At 42.7% G+C, this 22,384-nt stretch overlaps 1 protein-coding gene across 1 annotated transcript; it reads right to left on the reverse strand.

Annotated features, from left to right (window-relative positions):
* Positions 1 to 348: 348 nt before the first annotated feature.
* Positions 349 to 22,222, reverse strand: CSF2RB (colony stimulating factor 2 receptor subunit beta). Its single transcript, XM_075050811.1, has 16 exons — positions 22,146 to 22,222; positions 13,291 to 13,449; positions 12,156 to 12,419; positions 11,458 to 11,643; positions 8,696 to 8,816; positions 6,783 to 6,949; positions 6,052 to 6,200; positions 5,392 to 5,563; positions 5,163 to 5,295; positions 4,898 to 5,058; positions 3,980 to 4,125; positions 3,711 to 3,876; positions 2,582 to 2,672; positions 2,223 to 2,292; positions 1,479 to 1,582; positions 349 to 1,207 (listed from the first exon to the last, which is right to left on the reverse strand). Exons 4-16 carry the CDS (start codon positions 11,543 to 11,545, stop codon positions 418 to 420), a joined length of 2,358 nt encoding a protein of 785 aa, XP_074906912.1. The 5' UTR covers positions 11,546 to 11,643; positions 12,156 to 12,419; positions 13,291 to 13,449; positions 22,146 to 22,222; the 3' UTR covers positions 349 to 417.
* Between the last annotated feature and the right edge of the window lie 162 nt (positions 22,223 to 22,384).

Genomic DNA, 22,384 nt, shown 5'->3' on the forward strand with positions numbered 1-22,384 from the left:
GTTTTGCTGAGTCTCAGAGCTGGCTACTTTCCTTTCCACAACAACTTTCTTTAGTATTCTGAAGATCTGAGTGACCTCAATATTCTTTGCATTGTCTTCCTTGCCACTGATGGATCCACCATAATGTGCAGGATATCTGATCATTTTAATGGAGTTCCAAAATTTATTTACTTGGGGTGGTAGGTTGACCTTGGCTGGCTGTCAGGTGCCCACCAAGCCACTATATCACTCCCCCTCCTCAGCTGGACAGGGGAAGAAAAAAGGCTGTGATGAAAGGCTGGTGAGTTGAGATAAGGACAGGGAAATCACTCAGCAATTACTGTCATAGGCAAAAAAGACTCAACTTGGGAAAATTAATTTAATTTATTACCAATCAAAATCAGAGCAGGATAATGAGAGATAAAATCAAACCTTAAATCACCTTCCCCCCATGCATCCCTTCTTCCCGGGCTCAACTTCACCCTCAATTTCTCTACCCCCTCCCCCTGAGGGGCTCACGGGGAGACACTCATGGCAAGAGTGGTCACTGGGGGGCTGGGGCTCCTGTGAGTCACAAGGTAACCCCCCAGCAGTGACAAGTGGTGGACGGTTGGAGTCACCGGCTGATGGCAGTAACAGGCTCTCTGTGGTGATGTACTCCAAGGGGCACTGCTGAGGAGCCGTGATACTGCTAAGAGCCTTTGGAGATTTCTGCTCTTCTGTTCTCACGTTCGTGCCTTTCCCACTGGCTGGTGGGGCCGGTGAGACTTCTTCCTCATCGTCAAGGAGCTGCATCATTTCCTTCTGACCTGGGAGCAGGAAGGGCTGTGCAGGACCTGCTCCTGGCTGTTCTTGCCTTTGTGGAGCCTGGGGACAGTCTTCCTTTGGGAGGGCCACATACTGAAGGGAAACTGATTTCTCCCGGACTCCCACTGGGTCCACTCCCAGGGTCAGACACATATCAGGCTGGGAGGATGCCACTGGGCTATACAAGTATGGACCATTGAAAGCAAAGCAAGGGATTGCTCTCTGGGAAGCAACACTTGCATCAGCACTGTTTCTCCTCAAAACAGGAAAGGAATGACCAGCAATCTGACGTGAGCAGGCAACTGGGGCGTGCTCCGGCTCATTTAAAGCATGGTAGGAGTTCTGTAGGTCCAGTGCAACAGGGGAAACATCTGTCGTCTTAGCCTGCCCTTCAGGGGACTCTGCCAAAGTCTTCGTCTGCCTGAATGGGGGAAAGTTAAAAGTTGCTCCTGAGAGATATTATTGTGGTAAACGTTCACTATAAAACAAGCTTAGTTGAAAACACACATAGCTACACACAGGGTTAGAAAAAATCTTTGCTGGAGAAGCAGGCTAACCCAGATATCCCTTCCTCAAAAGCAACTTGTATATGCTTTTTCGTGACGGAACATTTGATTATATCCTGCCGTGACTTAGGGAGCTCTTTGAGAGACTAGCATCCACAGTGTCACCGTAACGTGCTGTTCACTCACCTGTCCACAACTTGAAGGAAGCTAGCCTGCTCCATCTTCTCAGAAAGGTTGTATTTGTTGAAGTCCAGCTGGCTGCTTGTTGGCCGGTTTCCTAAGGGTACTTTCTGAAAAAGGAAAAAGCAGACGTGACAAAAGAGCAGTGTCTCACTGGCAGTAGAATCGAGAACCACACTTTTCTCATGGACAAAGACAACCAGCAGGAGAGCCTACAGCATCTGGCAATAGGGGTACAACTTCACTAATATGACTAGAAGATGTGTCCTGTTCTCCAGAAGATGGCTACTTCAAACCCATATTGCCTACCACTGACCTAACAACAAGTACTCAGTGAGCCAACTAGGAAAGAGGCCCTTCTAGACTTGTTATTTACAAATAGGGAAGGACTCGTGGGAGATGTGATGGTAGTGGCTGTCTTGGCCAGTGATCACAAAATGACTGAGTTTAAAACAAAGCTAAGGACACTAGATTATTTCAGTCAGTTAAAATTTTAAAGTACTGAAAATTTTCTAGCTTGATTTTGAATCACAGTGATGCTGACAAGATCAACACAAAGAAGTCTACTGGGATAAATGTAAGAACACAGTTATCCTGAATGTGACCAGAACTTCTCCTAAAAATAAGCCATAGACTAATGAAGCCATCTGTTCATTGGGGACTAGGAGACAAGAAGAGCTCTTAAGATTACTGGAAGTCCTGAAACAGAGAGAGAAATAATGAACCCTTCAAGGTACAGTTCCCTCTTACCCCCAGGTAGCTCTGGATCAGGAGACTCTTGCCAGGGTTCGGAATCTTTGCCTCCCACGTTTTCTTCTTCCTGCAACAACAACACAGAGTTTGCAAGATTTGGTTCTCAACGTGGCTGCAACCGGAAAAGACTGCGCCCCGTGCACCGTGCTGCTCTGCACAGCGAGGCACCACCGAGGCCCTGGCACGCCACCACCCAACTCCCACCCTTGCACAGACAGGCACAAGGCTGCCCATCGCACACCAAGGCTCATCTCCACATAGACGTCTCTCTCGTGGAGCACAAGAATTGCCTCAGCCTTTATGCCACCCACATGGCCAACACGCTGCTATATCTCCTCGTCACAATGCAAGCCTACCTGAGGAAATACTTATAGCTGCAATAAGCAACTATTAGCAAAGTGATGATGAGAACTGGGAGCATCACTGGGAGAACCACTGGTGGCAGAACTGAAACAGAGAAGAAAGAAATAGGTATCCACCTGCAATATGGCTGCTTCCCATAACAGGTTTTTCACTCTTCATGCAAGCAGATCAGGCAAACGTAGGTGGCGTGTCAAGGGATACGATCCTGAGGCCTTCAAATTGTTGGGATACCCTCCAAAGTGGGACAGACCAAACGTGGCCTGAGCAGCTTACTGACCAAAGGAGCTCAGCATTTCCTTTACTGATTCTTTTCCAATTTTTACTGACATCAAACAATTTAGGCTAATAAAAAGATGGTTGGGTACCTTACTCCACCATCAACAATAGGCAAGTCTTCAGTCGTCTTAGGTCTGCCTTACTCTGTACAGTCCTGAAGAGATGGGCTCTCAGAGACTTCCTATGGAAGAGCTTCCTCTCCTAATGGCCGTAACTGATCATCAACAACATACCAACTTCTTCCCGAGTACACTCACCAGAATTTGCCTACTGTCTTACCGCTACAAGCTTTCTCAGCATAAATCACGTAAGATCATAGTACTTTGGGCACAAGACCGCATGATAGCGGATATTCTGCCTCTAAGTCCAGAAAGAGCAAGAACATGTAAACATTTTATCTCCAGTAGAATCTACTCTGTGTTTTATGCAACCCTGTAGTCACTCTGCAAATACAAAAGACTGATGGCTTATATTCTGCCTTCTTGCAGTCTCGGGCTCTTCAGTCACTGACAGCAGAATGGACTGCTGGAATCAGGAAACAAGGATGATCTTTTGGGCAGGATCTTTGCTTGATTCCCCATGTGCAAAACTTTACGGTTGGTTGTACTCGCCTTGTGAGGGGCAGTAGGAAAGAAGCTTAAAAGGTCATTCCTGCTCACCTCCTTCATCAGCATTGCTGCTGTACTTGCAAGGATGCAGACAGGACAGCTACCTTGTTAAGTGACCCAGGCTAGCTCGTGGCTGGACCTAACTTCAACCCCAGCTGAGAGAATGTATTTTTCTATAGAGGCATTTCAGCCACTAACAGTCCACCAAACCTTACAGAAGTAGCCTGCATGAAAGTACCATTCTCAGTTTTCCAGGTGAACTCCTCACTCCATTCACTCCAAGGCCCATCATAATGAAACACCCTTGCACGCATTTTCCCCCTATACTCTGTAGATGGTGCCAGCATCTGCAGCGTGAAGATGAAGGGAGGTTCATCATTGTTGATATTTAACTTCTGGAGATTCTGGGGAGAAGAAAGAAGCACAGATAATGGAGGTGAGAGGAACTGCCTTTCCCATTTGCCCAGCAAAGAGAAATCCAGGAGTCCTGCACTTCCTAAGACCTACCTTTTTATATTGGTGGGTTTTCCAGTACTCAACTTCGTATCTCTGTTTTATGAAGCCATATAAGAAAGTGTGTTTTATCCACCTCAGTTCATACTCTTGGTTCCCTGTCACCGTTACTGACACATTTGCAGGCGGCAGCACCTTAACTGGAACACACAGAATGTCTCACAGTCCTTATTAACATACTGGTCCAGCACTTCCTTTCACCACTGTGAATAGTTTCCAGAGACTGAAAACAATGTTGTTTTATGCAATGTAAGAAGTCTCAGCTTTTTAACACTTCTTAATTCTCTACATCTTCATTTTCTAGTCAAATACAATAACCAGTAGTTATTAAAACACCAGTAGACCATTAAAGAACAGAAAACCCACGTCCATTAATGTTGACAGCACTCCCTGTGTACAGAAAAGCAGTAAAGCAATGTTTGAAACATCTGTACTGGTCCACCACACTTGCAGAGATTTTCAGCTCTCTTGGAGCTACTGCCTGATATTTTCAGCCACTGCAGGAGCTCTCCCAGCTTTAGTCTGCGAAAAGTAGCACCAGTACCTCCAGATACATGCAGGCAGAGACGATCCAGCTGGCACCCCTTACTCAGCAGAGGAGTCCCACCTCAGCCAGTGCTCCAGGGGCCACTGCCCAGGAGCTCTGGGTCACAACCCGAGTTTCTACACAGCAGCTTCCACCCCCGCCACTTCCCTCAGAGCAACAAGTGCCGCTGAGGAACTCCACACCTACAAGCCACCTCTCCCAGACCTCTGACCTGACACAGTGTCCAGTTCCTTTTGGCATCAGTCCCACTCTCTTCCTCTTCCTCCCCGCTTTTCCTCATCACCACTGCCCTCAGCCCCTCTTACACAGCCAGGCATCTGTCCAAGAAAAAAACAGAAGAAGCAAGAAACAACACAGCAACTCACTGTTCTTGTACGCTTCAATCAGCTTCTCCTCTGTCTTGGCCCGGACAGACACGTGGTACTGGCTCTGACTGCTGGAGTTGCTGACCGGGATCTCACAGCTCTGGACTACATACAGGACATGGGGCAAAGCCTTCTCGAGCACAGGAGAGCACTCCTCTTCTCTGAGGGGAAAAAAAGAGCTTGAGCTGACATCAGGGGGGGAATGGGACAGAGCAGAAACTCCATGGGAGAGGCACAGGGGTGCTGCCACGGGCAGAGCACGTACGCCGATGATGGAGTGGCCCTGAAGAACAAGCCAAAGAGGACAGAGGTGGTAATTGCTTTCTTCACTTCCCAGCTGCACGTCAAACGGTCTGCACCATTGAAGAGGCAGCGAAGGTTCCTGGGCTGAAGGCCACCTTCAGAGAAGATGAGAGCACACTAAGTGACAGGAAAGGTCTTGCTTCTCAGCCAGCGTTTCCACCCCTGCACAGCCTCGCTCCATCCCACACTACCTTCAGGGGTCTCCCACGATGCCTCCGTGCTCCACTCGCTGTACTGTCCAGAGAAGCCACTGGCCTGCCCCGGTCTGGCTCGCACACGGGCAACATAGCTGCTCCCTGGGACAAGGTCCTCGCGGCTGAGATGGCAACGCGTGGTGTTGGAGAGCAAGAGCGAGGCAGCTTTCTGGTGTTTGGAAAAAGGAGGGAGAGCAGGGAGGGAGGAAATTGGGGAGTTGGGGATATGTATGCTTAAAAATAAAAAAAAAAAAAAAAAAAAAAAAGGTGTATCCTCCTGGAAAGGGAAGCAACTTCAAATGAATATCGCCAGCTTCCCACATGAACCCACAGGCTCCTGTTGGAACAGGATTTCATTCCATTTGGGAGAGGTTCAGGGGGAAAATCAAATCCAACTCAAAACCCAAGTGCGGTGGCGTTTTTTTCAGTGAAGAATAGATTTTTGCATTCAGTTCAGGACAAACGGTATTTGACTGGGCAAGTCACTTGCAGACAGAAAGAGAGCCCCTTCCGCCTGACCTCAAACAACATTTGCTGTACCTCCTCAGAGTGCCTGAGAAAGGAAAGGCCATTCATTTGCACAACTTTTACCACAGGCTCTCAACCTCCCAAAAGGGTGCAGCCCAAACCAGGAGAGCCCGGCTCCTCTGCTCTTACCTCCCAGGACTCCCACTCCCGCTTGTAAGTGACTTCATACTCCAGGGCATTGCCCAGCCTTTGGCTTCCATCAGCTGCTTCCCAGGTCAGTAAGAAGTCTCCTGATCCCATCAAGCCGACTGAGAGGTTTTGAGGTGGGAGGGTCTGAACTGGAAGGTGAAGGTGCAACCCATGGATGAGATAGTGAGGACAGGGACATGTAGAGGGGAAGAAAATGCCTAGCTGATGTTCTCTGACAAATTCTTGTTATTTAACAATTTTCCTGGGTTGCTACAAATAATCCATGATTTTTTTGTTCCACAAAATGCAAACTCTGCCAGACCTGGTAAATATAGTTATGAACAGAAGAGGAAGAAAGGAGAGCAGTGCTGTTGTGCAGCTTTATAGCAATTTTGTGAAAGAATATGCTGTAATGAATGTAGAGCATGGTGCTGAAACAGAAGGGTTTTTTGGTATCTTCCCCCAATCCCAATCAAGACACTGGTTAGCTGGCAGGTCTACCCCCATTTTTTCCATTGTAACCATTGAAGGTAGACTCATTTTTGTCTATCTTGAATGCACTGAATTTGAAGGTGGTAGTATGGCCTTATAGCCATTTAACTGCTCTCTTGCTTACATTTCAGGTTAAGGGCTGACCTAAGTATCTTTTTAGGATTAAATATTCAATACATTAATCTGAAAAACTTTTAAATACTCAAGAATATAAACAAGACTTAATGGTTCATCTTTACCATTCTGAAGCAAGTAGACATTTAGCTCTGCCTGCATTGTCAGGTCAAAATTGAAGGTGTAATATTCTCCATCATGTCCATGTTTATGACACACCCAATGCATTGTGAAGTTCTGGCAGTCAGTGTGGTTTTCACCTTTGTGGGACCTGCAGGTCATTTCTTTGTTCCTGGTTACACAGAAAAAAACCATGACTATCTGAATAGGATGCTGCTAGATGGCCCAAAGGGTGGTTTCCAAAACCTTCCCCACGTGCCATTTTATTCTGTTTCTAAATCCATGTTTATCACTGCATTATGTTGGCACACTCCTGTAGTTAATTAAGTGACATGGATAAATTCTCTAATATCAAGCACATCTGCTTTATTCTCTCTTCCTTTCCTAAAAGGAAGATGCACTCACAATGACTATCTTGGTTTGGTAGGTGTCTGGGCCCTGAGCACAATTGCTTTCACACGCACCCTGCAAGGGGTTTGGCTACCCATGCTCAAGGCTGTCTTAGCTGGAATCAGCCTGACTGAGGGCTTCCCTACCTTCATTCAGAAGCTGCTTTTAGTTGCAGGCCCTTGCCTTTGGTCCTTGCCTGAGCTATGACGCAGCTGTATCTGTGCCTGGTGATACATGTTGCTGATTGTGATCCGTGGAATTGACTTCCTAACTTGACCTAAAGCTTGGCTACTGCATAGGGACTTCCTTGGGGATCCGGACCGATGGCTGATCCTGGTCACTCTCACTGTTCTGCTCTTCTTGTTAACTGTGGGATTACACTATTGTCAATGAGGTCAATGCCTTGCTGTCACTCTCAGCTCCTAGTTCACCTTCCCTTAGCAAGCAAAGCTTGTTGCTTCCATAACAGTAGGTTTGGCAGTTTACATGTGTACATATGTCTGTTATACTAAGCTTATGCTAGAGAAGTCAAAGAAGGTAAGCCAAAAACTGCAGCTAGCAGTTGCGACAGAAGTTTTGTGAGGACTATGCTAATGCAGTCCTCCTACAAAAAAAATTCTTTCCATGCAGACTGTGGAGTCCTTTGTGCCACAGGAACACTTCTGTGGTTTGTAGACTTCAATCCACAGCAAACTGCTAATATTTGGAATGTGATTCAATACTCTAGGGACTGTAAGGGGCACCTTCTCCATTGACTTCAACAGCTGTCAGGTCAAGTTATGAGTGAATCCTACAGCTCTTTCTCAAAAGTAAAACCAAGATAACTTCTTCCTATTCTTATGTCACATTTTCTTCCCACCCTCCAATTTCTCTGCTGTTTACCCCTTCATCTCCTGCTTCCACTATTATTCTTTTTCTTCTTCCCCTATTTCTTCCTTCTTCTCTGTCCCTTTCTCTCCCTCATACTCTCCATTTTGACTGTTCTGTTTTCTTCTTGAAAGGAAGCAGACGTAGCAAAAAGATAGTGCAAGACAGACTCAGTATCTCTGAGAGGAAACCCAATGAGTCTAACAAATACATACAACTTCTGTTTTTCTCACAGTTTGTTCTGCAGAAATTATTTCAACATAGCTATGCTTTTACTGGCATAAGGAAGAAGAAGCCTTCTTTGCCATTCTGATTAGTTATTATCACCACTGCATCTAGTGTAACACATCCTTTTCCACTCGGGTGCAATAATTAACATGTCCTGCCATATTTTGTGTGTGTGCTCTCACAGCAAAAGCAGGGGACAGTGATTGAAAAGATAATGAAAACAACTTGGTTAGCATCCCCTGCTTCCTGTTCTTCCTCATCCTATACAGATCCAGCTTTCTTCCTAGCCTGGACATAACACTGGTGTCTGCAAGCTGGATACTATGGTGGCTGCAAGCCCAGTGCACTGTCCTTTTGCCCAGCTCCATCTCTCAGGTTCAGCAGCCAAGCCCCTTTAGACCCTTCACAGAACACCAGCCAGGCACGCACTTACTTTTCACAGCAGTTCAGAGTCACATTCACGAATTGATGAGCCTCTGAACACTCCATCCATGTGCAAGTTGTAAGAGATACATAGTCGCCATAACACTGTAGGGTCTGCATTGGGATGCTCTCTGAAAAGAGGAAACAATCAGAAGATGGATGGGGCTAAAGAAGGTAGTGGGAAATGGTAAAATGACACAAGCTCTGCTACTGTACTGGAGAAGGCAGAAACAGAGAAGTGAGGAGCTGGCTGATGAGATCAGCTGGGAATATCCCCAGTGTTGTTCAGCTCATACCGCATGGATTTCACAAATAAAATTTGGCCCTTCATGGGAAAGCCTGAAGGCAAGAAGTCTCCAAGAGCACCTGCTGCTCTTAGAGTAGGCTGGACTGTCATTAGTTGCCATTCATCAGAATTTTAGCGTGAGTCTTAGGACTGAGAAAGCCTCAACTTTTTGACTCTGCTTGTTTGTAAATCAAACTGGTCATGCAAGAAAAGTGAGATTCTGGTCTACAACCTGTGAAGAAAAGCTGGAATTGTTTTATAATAGGTAAAATTAATTTTCAAGAAATATCCTAATTCAAAAGATAAGTCCAAAGGGTTAAGCTTGGTCTCTTCAAGCCTCATTGGACTTCATGCCTTTGAAGAAAAAGGGCCTCATAACACTGGCTAAAACCTCAAACATATCCTTCCCCTTCTGTTCCCCACCCCCCAGACAGGAATCACAGCCATTCTGATACAGTGAACTACGATCTAAGACTTCAAATTGTACCTCTGTTTCTCTTCCTGAACTGCAGAGGCCTGATGCTCCATGAAACTCCAACACAGATGGAAAGCTGGTCAAGCAAGTGTGACTATAACACAGAAAGCCTAAAAGAGCAGCTCTCCCCAGCGAGAAGCCTGTTGTCTCCTATGAATGACCTTTCAATATTCCCAGTTGGAGGAAATGAGAGTACCAAGACCAACTGGGCAATGCTGAATAGGGATTTATTTAGCTGAGCACTCACATCAGCATCAGTGTCCTAGAATCTGCGTAATTCTGAGCCCTGGTAAATCTCTGCATAGTTTTGCAATAAACAAGGGTCCAAGCTGAATGGGAAGACCCCCAGGACCTAGGCAGGGTAGTGTTGACTTTTGTACCCCTTAACAACAGAAAGAATCTGGGAGACATATAGAAAAGCAGCTTCTAAGAACATAATTATAGTTTTTAGAAAAGCCAAACAATTGCTTTCACCAATTCACTGCTCTTCTAGCAGTCAAGTGATGTCTCGGTAGAAAGGCAGTAAGTGCAAGTTATGAGTGTTTTATTGTTTATCGCAAAAAACCAGATGCCTCATTAAGAAGGACATTCAGTTTTGCCTTTGTGGGTTGCTGTCGTGGTGGTGAATACTTTCATGTGCCCACCGAATAAGCCCAGTTGCCTTAGCAAAAGTTATGCCTCTAGGAAGTCATATGCAAAAGTGAGAGACACCCACTCTGGTTAGCTACAATGACATTTAAGTCACAGAAAGGAGAAAGCCTCCTGACAAGGAAAACATATTTCAAAAATCTAGCTGCTGAAAAATTTGTGTCCCTCTATCAGTAAACAAACATATCTCATAGGTGGATTTGCAGAGAACCTGCTTTTCCTTTTTCTTTTGTGAAAAACCTGTGTGCAAGGAGGAGCTGTGTCTGTGTTGAGGAAAGGTCACTGTTAACCTGGGAACATGAATGTGCCCTTCCCTGAGAATTCAAACTCCAAGAACAGGTGCTAGAGTTGCCTCTGCTGTGATGGGAACTACTGACCCAGGCTCAGCTTGGTTGAGAGCTCTGTTTTTCAGAAACAGCAGCCAAGAGATGGCAAGAAATGATTTTGCTATTCCTAGCAGCCCTAGGGCAGCTGATGCCTAATCTTACAAGAAACACCTGTGCCCAAGTCAAGTCACTTTCAGGTCCAAAAAGTGAAATATGCTGCAAAGACAAGGTTGTTGCAGTCGTCGTGGGGTTATTGCTTGAGAGACCACAGTCTGTGGCATTCAGTACTGCAAATCACACATTAAGCAAGGGAGCATAATCCTCCCAAGTGCCAGAGATACGTGTCTATCTCTGGAAAGTTAGATGTGCAATGGGTACATTTTTCAATACCTTTTATTTCAATACCTTTCATTCATTACCTCAGAGCCTCCAACACTTATGAGTAATGACTCAGTTTCTCACTTGCACAGGTGCTGTGCCTCTGCTCTGCCAGCTGTGTTAGCAGCTGAGACTCTCAGCTCCCTGTCTCTTAGGCAGCAGTCAGCCCTCGCTCTAAAGAAAAAGCGAGTATCAATTGGAGGCAGGACAAGTCAACAGACATAACGAAGAGACACCTATTGCAGAGGAAAAAAGGCAGGTTGGTAAAAAAGTTTTCTTTTGGTATAAACCAAAATGATATCTAACGATGGGACAGGCAAAGTCAGAGCTCATACTGGTAATAGTCAGGCCTACTCAGATGTGAAACTTCATGACAAGTCAATTTAAATAAATAGACTAAGAGGCTGTGAACATTGTCTAGCCCATGAAGTTTGGGGTCTTGCCTAAATACCATTCACAACTCTCCCATTGACATACAACTGGAGTGTTTGGGATAGCCCTGGTAACTACGTATGTGTACGCTCACAGAGTGTCCTCTTTCTGTCACCAAGATGAAAGCAGAAAATAAAGGGAGGATGGAGAAATATCAGGCTAAAAGAAAAGGAACAATAACAGAAAAGAAAGGAGGAAAAAATAGAGGCAAAGAGTCTGAAACTCACCTCGAATAGTTCCAACCCCCCAAACCAAGCATGGAGCCAGAAGAAGACTGATGAACTCTCTCATCTTCACACCTTTGCACACAAGCATGATCTTATGTCAGGCAACAACTCCCTGCATCACTGGCTGTTCTTCCTCAAATGCATGCTCAACAGCCACTGTTCTTCCTTCTTTGTCACTGATTGTAGCTGAAAGGAAAACTCATGTGGTTAGCTGGGCAGGTCTTGGGCCTTCTGTTGGCCCCAAACTACTTCTTCCACCAACACTGATGTGATCTCTCAGAGCAGCTTCATATGAAGGTAATTTATTAATGGGAAAACTTTCTACCTCCTCGTCAGAGGACAAGAACAAAGCTTGCTGTTTGAAACTAATGGATTTTCTACCTCCTTCCTTCACCTTGAGAAGAAACAAGCCCTAAGTTACAAGAAGGAATTCATTATCTGTGTTGATTCACCTATCTGATCCATACCAAGTATACCCTGCTGTTTCACTGAATCGTGAACCTGTCCAAAAAGAAACACTTCCTTGCCTCTCTTACCACTCCTACTCACAAAATTGTACTTCTGGTCAACTGAGAGAACCAGTCCTCCTATTTCTTCACCTTCAGATCTGATTCACAGGGCTTTTAAGTTCTTGTTTGTTTGAGGAGAGAGGGTTCCTTGCCAATTCCTTCCCCACAGTAACAACACATTTGCCTTACCTGAATGCTGAATGGTCTTCAAGGCAGGTGCTTCACAGCAAGCGGTTAGCTGACTTCCTCATTTATCACTCACATGGAATCGGTGCAAATGCAACTGCCAGTGGGACACCCACAGCTGTACCCCTTCAAAGGAGCCTGAGCTCTACCTCCCTCTCAGTTGTGCTGTTGTAGTCTTCAGCATGAGAGGCATGTTTGTTTTGTTCTCTCTGACATTCCTGTTTACAGCAGAGGTCCAGCAACTAGGTTCCTGATCTGTATCTATATCTAAGAAGAAGAGGGAAGGAAGTACTTTGTTATATTTTGCTTAAACAATTTCCAAGAAATGTGACTAATTGTTCCACAAAGAAGATGTAATCATCTCTTAACAGAGGCTGAAATTTGCTGCCTGTTTTCTTTTCTGTTTATCTGCACTCAAAACCTGTCCTTTAAATCATCATTCTCCTTGTGTGCATTGTTTTCTGAAAGGAAAACTAGTTGCCATAAAGTTAAATGGTCATTAAATAAAACATTCATTTACATTGTGAATGTTGTCTTAAAGACACATTGCTGTTGCTAAGCCTGACCTGGATAAAACTGTCTCTGTCCCAACAGTAGCACTAGAATTGTGGATTCTACTTAAACCAAATCCACATTGTTAAGGGATTAAAATTCAAGCCACTCTCTGATTACATATTTTAATTTAAGGGATAATATCACTCTGCATCAGTAGAAGTGAGGAAAATATACTCAAATGGAGACAGTGTAATTTAACATATATTTAGATCTTCCTTTTAATCTTAGGAAAAAAAGGAAGGGGAGTGGTGGCATCTAAAGAAGTGAGAGGTGGTGAAATTTCTTACGCTTTCTCTAACCTAACCTGCAGTCTCTGTGAAGAGACTACTATAGTTTGGGGCAGTACCTTTATCACTTAAAAGTACCTTTATCAATTAAAAGTACCAGACTTCAACCAACTTTGGATTACATCCTCCACAGCATACACAATTTCTTAGAAATCAGTGGCAGCTGCAAGTGCATTAGAAAAAATTTTGAAAAGCTAAAAGAAAAGCGGAGTAAGCCAAAGCGAGGAAGAGTAAGGGAAAGCTACTTCACAAGTATTTTCAGGATATGCTATGCAAGTGAACATTGCACACAGTACATGGAGTTGAGCTTGAGAACGGAGGCTTTTTGTCTTCACAGTCCCCAAAGGGTACACACACACTCTCCTTCTCTTCATGCGTCTTTCACAGATAAAACAGAGGTGTAAGCTTATCCCTTCAGTTTCTTCTGAACAGGCAGAATTATCCCACTTACAGACCTGAAGAAAAATGAGGATTGGGAGTGAACACCCATGCACTATGTCTCTTGAAACTTCAGTCATTCATAAGTAATCGCTTTTTCTTCTTTTCATGCTTGTTAAGCACATTCACACTCTGTGTGATTCCAAGCAATACTCTGTTACTCCTCTCACTTAATTTACTCCAATTAGGTTTCAGCATCCCTAGGCACAAAGGATCTACCTATCAGATGGAGTGCTTCTGCAATAGAGCAATGCTTGGTGAATGTGAGATTAAAGTTCCTTTGGATGGAACGGAGGTGTGCCTCTTCAGCAAAGCTGCTACAGTAACTTGAGCTTGCATGGAGTGTGACCAGAGCAGTGATAGCAAATTCACCGTGCTAGTCCAACAGCAGAGTCTGACACCATCAGTTACCTTGTTAGTTTGAACAGAAATCACTGTGCCAAGACACACCTATGCTACAAAGGTCTGAAGAGCTTTGGCTTCAGAAAGTTAAGAGGCAGCTTCCTCTATATAATCGGGCTGTGAAGTGATGCTTTTCTTTTTAAAGGCCTGACAAAGGGAGCTAACTGGCATCTTAATTACCTATCTAAAGTGAAATCCAGTACCAACCTTTAGCAGCAACTTAGGGTAGAGGTTCAAGAAAATTATTCTGATACAAAGACCAGGTAGGAGGGATGAGTCTAAATCCCTGGGTTTCTCCTGCTCTGTTTACTGAGCCATAGTGAAAGCAACTTTCATAGGTATATATAAAAAGCAGTGAGCAGATTGCCATAAATTCATTGGTAATCTCTTCAGGACTACTGGGATGGGCTCTTTGACCAGAAAGACTTTAATTAATCCTATCAGAAAACACAGAATCGTGAATTGACATGACAGCAAAAGGCCATTTGTTAGTCAGTTAAAATCTTTTATCCCTAAGTGAGATGTAACTTGCCTGAATGGATGGACAAGTCAAGCCTTTCAGCCCCAAGACAGGACATGAGGATGAAGCCAAATCATCCTTTAGACACTGTGTGGGTCTTGTCATATCTGTATAGGCCATCCCTAGCCTCTCTTGCACTCAGTGGAAGTTCTGTCCGGCACGCGATGTCACAAATTGATATCACAGTAGCCAGATACCCCTGAGTGGGCCAAGTGGACCTCATCTGCTGGATCTGGTCTTCACCCCCAGGAGGAGGTCACCTCCCAAAAAGTGCTCCTGAGTGACTTGAATAATAGCCATCACTGTGCCATGAGTCACTCAACAGGTACCACATGCAGCAAAGGCTGATAGGTGTCTTAAGTAGGGTGGCATCCCTTCAGGAGCCCAAAAAGGAAAATATCTCCATTTCTAATAAAATTAAGATCATGACCAAGTAAATAAAAACATGGACAAACATTTTATTAGAAAAGATGCATGCAGTTGAAAAGATGGCACATACCACAAGGAATCTAGACATTCTCTTAGTAAGTGCTAAGAAAGACCCAATGGTTATTGCCCATATGCACACCAACAACAAAGAAACAGCAGGCAAGAGGTCCTGAAAGCAAAGTTTAAACCAGGAGGCTAAAAACGCGGTCCTACATAGTAGCATTCTTCAGTGGTCCTGGTTATATACTCTGTGTCAGATAATGAGTGATTAAACTGTGTAGGGAAAAGGGGATTATTAGTATCCGGTAAATTTTTGAAGCAGATTTAAGTTTATATAAGATGGGTTCCACCTAATCAAAACAGAATCAGTGCTGCTGACATTTAAGATTAAAAATGCTATGAGGCAATTTTAAAATGAAAACCAAGGAAATCATGCCAGATGTGGAAAGTAAATTGTTCAAGATTGATACATCTGCATGGTCTGAAATCACAGAAAACCTATGACTTAGAAAAATGGATAGAATAGAAGGTAAGAAAAAACCAAAGAAAAACAATAACCCAGGTAAGCAAAACATATAAAACTATGCAACTAAATCAAGACAAATGCCCAAATATGTCTATACAAATACTTCGCTTTTAAAATACGGTTTAAACAGCAGAACCATTGCCAAATGCCTTTTAAAAAAAACAACAGGCATTATGGAAGTTAGACGAAGATATTCAGTGGAACACTAATACACATGAAGAGTAGTTCGCATTTACACATTAATGCTAAAGAAAGTATGGTGTCAAATAGAGTATGTGTCAACAGTTGTGTTGTACTGCAGAATTTCCGTGGCTGCAGAATTTCATTCCACACTAAAAGGAATGGTATGCTGTTAGTGCTGTGCTACGCTATCAATCACCTGAGCAGAAGGAGGTGAGTGAAATGCTAGAGACAACCAGAGACCCTGAAGGGCAGACAAACAGTAACAATGGGACAGTCCAATCATACTAGACTAGGTAAACATCACAGTGAACCGTGATGAGGCTATGTCTCCACTGGTAGACTAAACGAGGACAAGGCAAAGGTCTGAGCTCTGGAATGAGATCATAGACTCCACTCATGCTGCTGAATGCTTTGACATGGCCTTTGCCTATGTCAATGAGCAAGCCAGGGACAGTTTCCAATATGAAGTGTGGAAAAGGCCACCTTATACTGCTGGGGATAGAGCTTGGATACACAAATCTTCCATGACTGCACCATGTCAATTGCTCTTACAGCCCAAAATGGACCTTGGCCTACTTTATTTGCTAGTATGGACCTAGTCACAGATTCTACTTTTTTAGCCACTATAAATGATTGCTTCTTGGAGCTATTTGTGAAAGCACTCACGAGAAAGAAACAAACTGATTTAGTCCTGAATAACATACAAGACCTAGTACAAGCTGAAACAACAAAAGACACAAGTTTACTACAATAATGTTTTAAGGCCATACATAAAAATAACAAGACTGGCAAAATAACCTCAAGAAGCTGTTACAGGGGTCAAATGTTTGCAGTGCCAAAGGGGCTGTTTAAAGAATCATTTAAAAACTTAAAAGCGAACTTAGGCCTTTTCTAAGTCTACCCATGCTATAAAGGTAGGCTTATTGTAGCCTTAATGTTCTGAAACAGTAAATGAGGCAAGACATACAGAGAAAAATGATAACTTATAATGATCTTTTCCAACTAAATCTTTCAGTTTAATAAAACATAATTACTTTCCTCACAAGCCTTGCATAACCTACATTCTTACTCAATTGCTTTAATGTAATAAAATCTATAAAGGCACTTAAAAATTCAATTGCCAAACAAGTAATTGTAGTAGAAAATCAAAGGCTTTAACAGCCCTCAGTATCAGAGAAAAAAGTACCAAATGCAAGTTTTTGAGGAGTACTCAGAGAAGAATCCAGGGAACTACTGACCAATCAGGCTGGCTTTTGTGCAGGATGGGTGATACAAACTATAATGAAAAATAGGAATAGTAGAGGGAAATGTTCTGGTGAAGAGTTAACATAGCTTTTGTGGAGAGTAGTCATGCCTCATAAAACTAGTAGAGTTCTTGGAAGAGCTCCAGAGGAAGATACAGGGTTTTCCAATAAGTGTATTATACCTAGATGTCTAAAAATCTTGATGAAGTCCCTCAAAAATGTGGTTCCAAGAAACTAAGAGATAAAAGGAAGGTGCCTATGTAGATTAAAGTCAGTTAAAGACAGAAAACAAATGAGACAAATTAATGGTTAGTTTTTATATTGGAGGAAAGCTTTAAGTGAGCTCTCCCAGAAATTTATAATCTTCAACATAATTTGAAATTATCTGGAAGACTGAGTGATCAGAGATCTCTCACCTGAGAGATCTGGGTGATTGAGAAAGACAAAATTTTATCTAGGGTACTCCAATCTAACAATGATGGAAAAAGTTAAGTTATTAGGTTTAAATGGGGTATGAAATTAGAATCATAGAACCATAGATTCATAGAATGGTTTGGGTTGGAAGGGTCCAAACCCCCTGCCATGGGCAGGGACACCTTTCACTAGATCAGCTTGCTCAGAGCCCTCTCCAACCTGACTTTAAACACTTCCAATGATGGGACATCCACAGCTTCTCTGGGCAACCAGTTTCCATGTCTCGCCAGCCTCATTGTAAAAAATTTCTTCCTTATGTCCAATCTAAATCTACCCTCTTTCAGTTTAAGACCATTGCCCCTTGTCCTGTTACTACAGGCCTTGGTAAAAAGTCTTTCTCTGTCTTTCTTATAAGCCCGCTTTATATATTGAAAGGCTGCAGTTAAGGTGTCCCCGGAGCCTTCTCTTCTCCAGGCTGAACAACCCCAACTCTCTCAGCCTGTCTTCATAGCAGAGGTGCTCCAGCCCTCTGATCATCTTCATGACCCTCCTCTGGACTTACTCCAACAGGTCCATACCTTTCTTGTACTGGGGACCCCAGAGCTGGATGCAGAACTCCAGGTGGGATCTCATGAGAGCGGAGCAGAGAGGCAGAATCACCTCCCTCAACCTGCTGGTCATGCTTCTTTTGATGCAGCCCGGGATACAACTGGCTTTCTGGGCACATTACTGGCTTGTATCTAATTTTTCATCCAGCATTAACTCCAAGTCCTTCTCTGCAGGGCTGCTCTCAATCAATTAATCAATTCAGTGTTAATAAACACATAGAAAGTCATGTGACAAAAAACCCAATTCTAACTATACAACAAGATCAAAGAACCTGTGAGAGCAGACAAATAATAATAGTAATGGCAGAGTCCAATTATCACAGACTGGCTAAGTAACGTGTTTCTTGAATACCATATTCAGTTCTTGTCATCTCACTTCAGAAGGAGTACTGTAGAATACTCTGTAGAAACAAAGTACAGAAGTGTTTTCAGAAATATGGGATCTATAGGAAGAAAGATTAATTGCTATGGAATTCTTCAGCTTGGAAAAAGAAACAACTGAGAGATGAGTTGACAGAAGTTTGTAACACCTCAAACGGGAGATGGTGAATAAGGAATGATGGTTAATCAATTCTCCTAGAACAAGAACAAAGGAGCAATTTACCATGCAACTAGCACAAAATGAGTCCAGGAAAATGTGGACATTTTTTTGTTTGAATGTTTTTATTTATAAACAAATTGATTAATGCTTTACTATCAGACATTATGAAGCCAAAAAATAAAGCAGTTTTAGAAAGGGCTTAGTTGAATGTCTAAGGCTGGAACTGTTAAGTACATATTATCTACAGCAGCTTAGATGTAACCTCCAACTCTGGAAGGCTCTGGGCCCGATACCAGGTAAATATATCAGTTAAAGGTTTAATTATTTACTGTATACTTTTCCATGTTTACTACACCGTGGCTTTAAGCATCCACTGCAAATATTGGCAGAGACACAACACTGGGCAAGATGGAATGACATGTTTAGACTATATTATAGTCTCTGCTGCAAGTAGAAGGGAAGAAAAGGGTGTCTTTAGATGCTGGAATAGCATCACAAATCCATCATGAATCTGCAGTGAATGAAATAAACTTGAAAATGTGCATTAACATCCTATGTACCTCTGAATGCAGCAGAAGGACAAACAGATTAGAACTACACTGCAAGGCTACAGCAGATGCAAAAGTACTCATCTCAAAAGTTTGCAATGCATGCACACGCTGTGAACACGGAGCTGGAAATTTTTTTAAAAGAGAACAGGAAAAGCCATCCAATTGTTTCAGAAAGCTTTACATCTACTTTTCTAGACAAACAAATTAGCCTTCAACAACGAGGACCATATGCTCCTCTAACAACAAACTGGAAAGGACACGATAAATCTACAAAGCTTTCGATCTAAAGCTGGCTTACGTTGAGTAAGTTTGCAGAGGAGTCTGGGTCCACCCACCTAACGCCATGGTGAAACATCCGTCACATAATATGAAGAGTTGTTAGGAACAAGGTTGGAACATACGGAATCCTGGCAGCCACTTGGAAGGACTTAAAAAGGGCCAAAATAGGCACGAAGTCATTGTGCTACTTATTCCCCACATACAGAACATGACGTGTGGGGTTTCTTGTCATGGCAATTTCAGCTCTGTAGTGAGAGCAGAGGGAGCATGTTGGGAGTGAGGAGAAGAGGCAGAGATCATTCACTGGAGTTTTATGGGAATAAAATTGTGTGTACAGATGTGTTTGACTTAATGAACAAGAAACTACAAAGGGACTGGCAGGATGGGTTGGGTTTGTTTTCCATTACCTTGCAGAGATGCAGGATTCTCAGAAATTCTCTAGCTATTGTTCCTTCAGGCCTTGGAGGGCTTTCCACTGCAGGCTTCCTTTTCTAGCAAACCATTCAGCCTCATTTTCCTTCCTTACATAAAAGATAACCCCCAGGCTAGCAGAAACAGAACACACTAGTTCAGCATGGATCTTAATTAGAACTATTGAGGCCACAATATACTTACTAGCCTAATCTCATGCAAATTCAGGTAATATATTTCTGGTTGAGGAAGATTTTGATAAGGGAATAATAAACTGATTACTTCAGAGCAACAAAGAGAAAAATGCCTGCTGTTAAGACACAGGCAGAATCTTTGATGTTCGAGCACACAGTAAGGAAAGGGTTGCAATGATTTCATAACTGTATATTCATTGTAAATAGAGAGTTGTAAAATGTGATTTACAGTATTAATTGAGATGCCTACCTCTCCTTTTTTGACTATATAGGAAACATTGGTGAATCATGACTCAGATATACAGGCTGAGGGGCTGGAACTACTCAAAGGGAAGCCCTTCAGAGAGAAGCATGTCATAATTGGCTCCTGAATCATCAGAATGATGATTCCTCTCCTGCATATCAGTACCTAGCACTGGGGAAGGTAGCAGCAACCTCCTTTTGCACAGTAACTTTGTGGCTCAAGCTGATGATCAGGAAGCTGAAGATCTGGGACTCACAACAGCTTCTAAGTCCTGAATCATCAGGCTACAGGATTATAAAATGCTTTTTACCACGCCCACTGCAGCTGGACCTCATGCAGAAGAAAATGGAAGATTCATAGGATCAGCAACAGACGAAGTTTATGGAAGCTTTGATTCTGTTACCCAGTAAGAAGTGGATTCTTCTGGCACAGCAGAGCCATAGGTTGTGACCCCTACTTCCAATGTTCATTACATATTTTAATTAATGATGCTTAGGTGCATAGTGACAATGGTATGTTACTCTGCAAGCTCCAGGCTCCTGAAGTGATCTTCAGATCATAACATCTGCTCTGTGGGGTCATATAAAATGTTGTTGTATCTATAAATCCTGGTTCCAAAAGCAGCCTCTCTAAATACCCAGTGAAATGCAGAAGGATGGGAGCAACAGATAGCTCTTAGAGTGCTGATTGCAATGCAAATGGGCTTCATCCAAAAGTCACTGAGCTGAATAAAAGTTCTGCCACTCACTATTCTTCTTGGTTATTAAAACCATAGCAAATCAAGGCCCAGCAAGGTGATGCATATCTAAGATGTGAATCCAGATACCAAATTTACATACAAATTTGAACATCTCCTTTTAGTACAGGCCTAGACAGAGCATAATCATACAGCCTGGAAGAAATTGGTTTTGCTACTCATAAAAGGCCAAAGAAGAGACTAACAAAAAAATCCACTGATTAGGAAAGGACTAAATTGAAAATTCCTTAAAGTGGTCATCAATATTCTCTATCAGAGGCTGCAACTGCCTGCCTTTAGCTGTCAACAAACTGAATTTGCACACCTTTCAGATTTAAAATGGTATTTATAAGGATTTAAATTCTGAAAAAACAATGCATTTCACTGCAATTTATGAATCAGCTCTGTCCGATTAACCCAGCAGGAGCAATCAGCTGGCACAAACACAAAACTCCTTCTCATTATCTCTGTTAAATACTATAGCAAAGCCAGGAGAAAACATCCTACCTCACAGGTGACATAGCTGAACCTACAGAATTTTTTGAGGCCTGATCAGATGAGCTAATAGTAATATTATTGTAACCACAATGCTCTTAACATATAAAAGGAAAGATTTATAGGAAGAAATAATATTTTTTATTAGTACAAGTTTTATATTTGAAAAATGAAACATGTTTTTTTGGAATGCAAGCCCACCTTCAGGTCTGAAACCAAAGCCTTTTACTGATCACAGAGTGTCAGCTCTGAACAAATACTCTTACCTTGCACCACTTTCTTTACAGCAGAACTGGGAAAAAAAATGGCTTCTCTTTCTCAACACAGCTTATTAGTCAGAAAAAAAAAGCTAAGAATAAATTACATAGTTAAGATAAATTATATCATGCATAAACAGCCAATGAACTTAAAAGGAAATCATACAGTACTTTAACACCTAGAAATAGAAAAACACCAGCAGATACAGGCTTGTGCACCTTCACAACATTTCCTGCCTCTCATTTTCTGTTACCTGCCCCACTCCCTTCCTCTCACTGCACCTTACAAGTCCTTGGGTTTTCTTTCAGGAATGTATCTTCTTCCCTGGTTCTCTACAGCCTACTTCATGTATCCCAGTAATGCTTCCTTCCTACCCTTAGGATGCACTGTGATACACTGCACCTTAACATTAAGAAAGCCTTCCTGGACTTCAACAATTTTTTCTCTTTTTTTTTTTACCCTTTATTACTGTCTGGGTTTTTTTCACCTTAGACAATACCTATTTCATGCCAGTAGTGGAAAGGTAGAGATATGAAAGCTCCTTGGCGACTCTTAGATCTATTTTACACACACACAAAAGTTCAACAGAATTGCTTTTAAGAATATAAGTTTTTTCTAAGGTTTCCAAGCCTGTCTCCTTCTGACAGCATTTCATGCTGTAAAATCTGCATTTCCTACCATGAGTTTTGCCTCAGGCGATCTTGTATTATGACAAGATGACTGTGGTCTGTCACAGGATCATGAGGAGGCTAAACTGTTCATTGTGGATAAGCCAAAAAGTTTGAAAAACACCAAAGGGCAACATTTGGATTGTCTTTCTTGCCAAATCTGTGAAGGCCATTGAGAAGGATATTGAGCTACATCAAGTCTTTCAACACATTGGACTGGAATCTGGAAAAGGGAACTGACGTTTATTT

Source organism: Buteo buteo, chromosome 19 (assembly GCF_964188355.1).
Source record: "Buteo buteo chromosome 19, bButBut1.hap1.1, whole genome shotgun sequence".
Classification (NCBI taxonomy): Eukaryota; Metazoa; Chordata; class Aves; order Accipitriformes; family Accipitridae; genus Buteo; species Buteo buteo.

What these genes read in the sequence shown, in the direction of transcription:
- CSF2RB (XM_075050811.1), bottom strand. Translation starts at nt 11,545, where the DNA reads ATGCTTGTGTGCAAAGGTGTGAAGATGAGAGAGTTCATCAGTCTTCTT. An exon ending in AGGGCCACTCCATCATCGGC is followed by an intron (nt 5,059 to 5,162) that starts GTACGTGCTCTG and finishes TTTTCCCCTCAG; the next exon opens with AGAAGAGGAGTGCTCTCCTG. An exon ending in AAACCCACCAATATAAAAAG is followed by an intron (nt 3,877 to 3,979) that starts GTAGGTCTTAGG and finishes TCTTCTCCCCAG; the next exon opens with AATCTCCAGAAGTTAAATAT.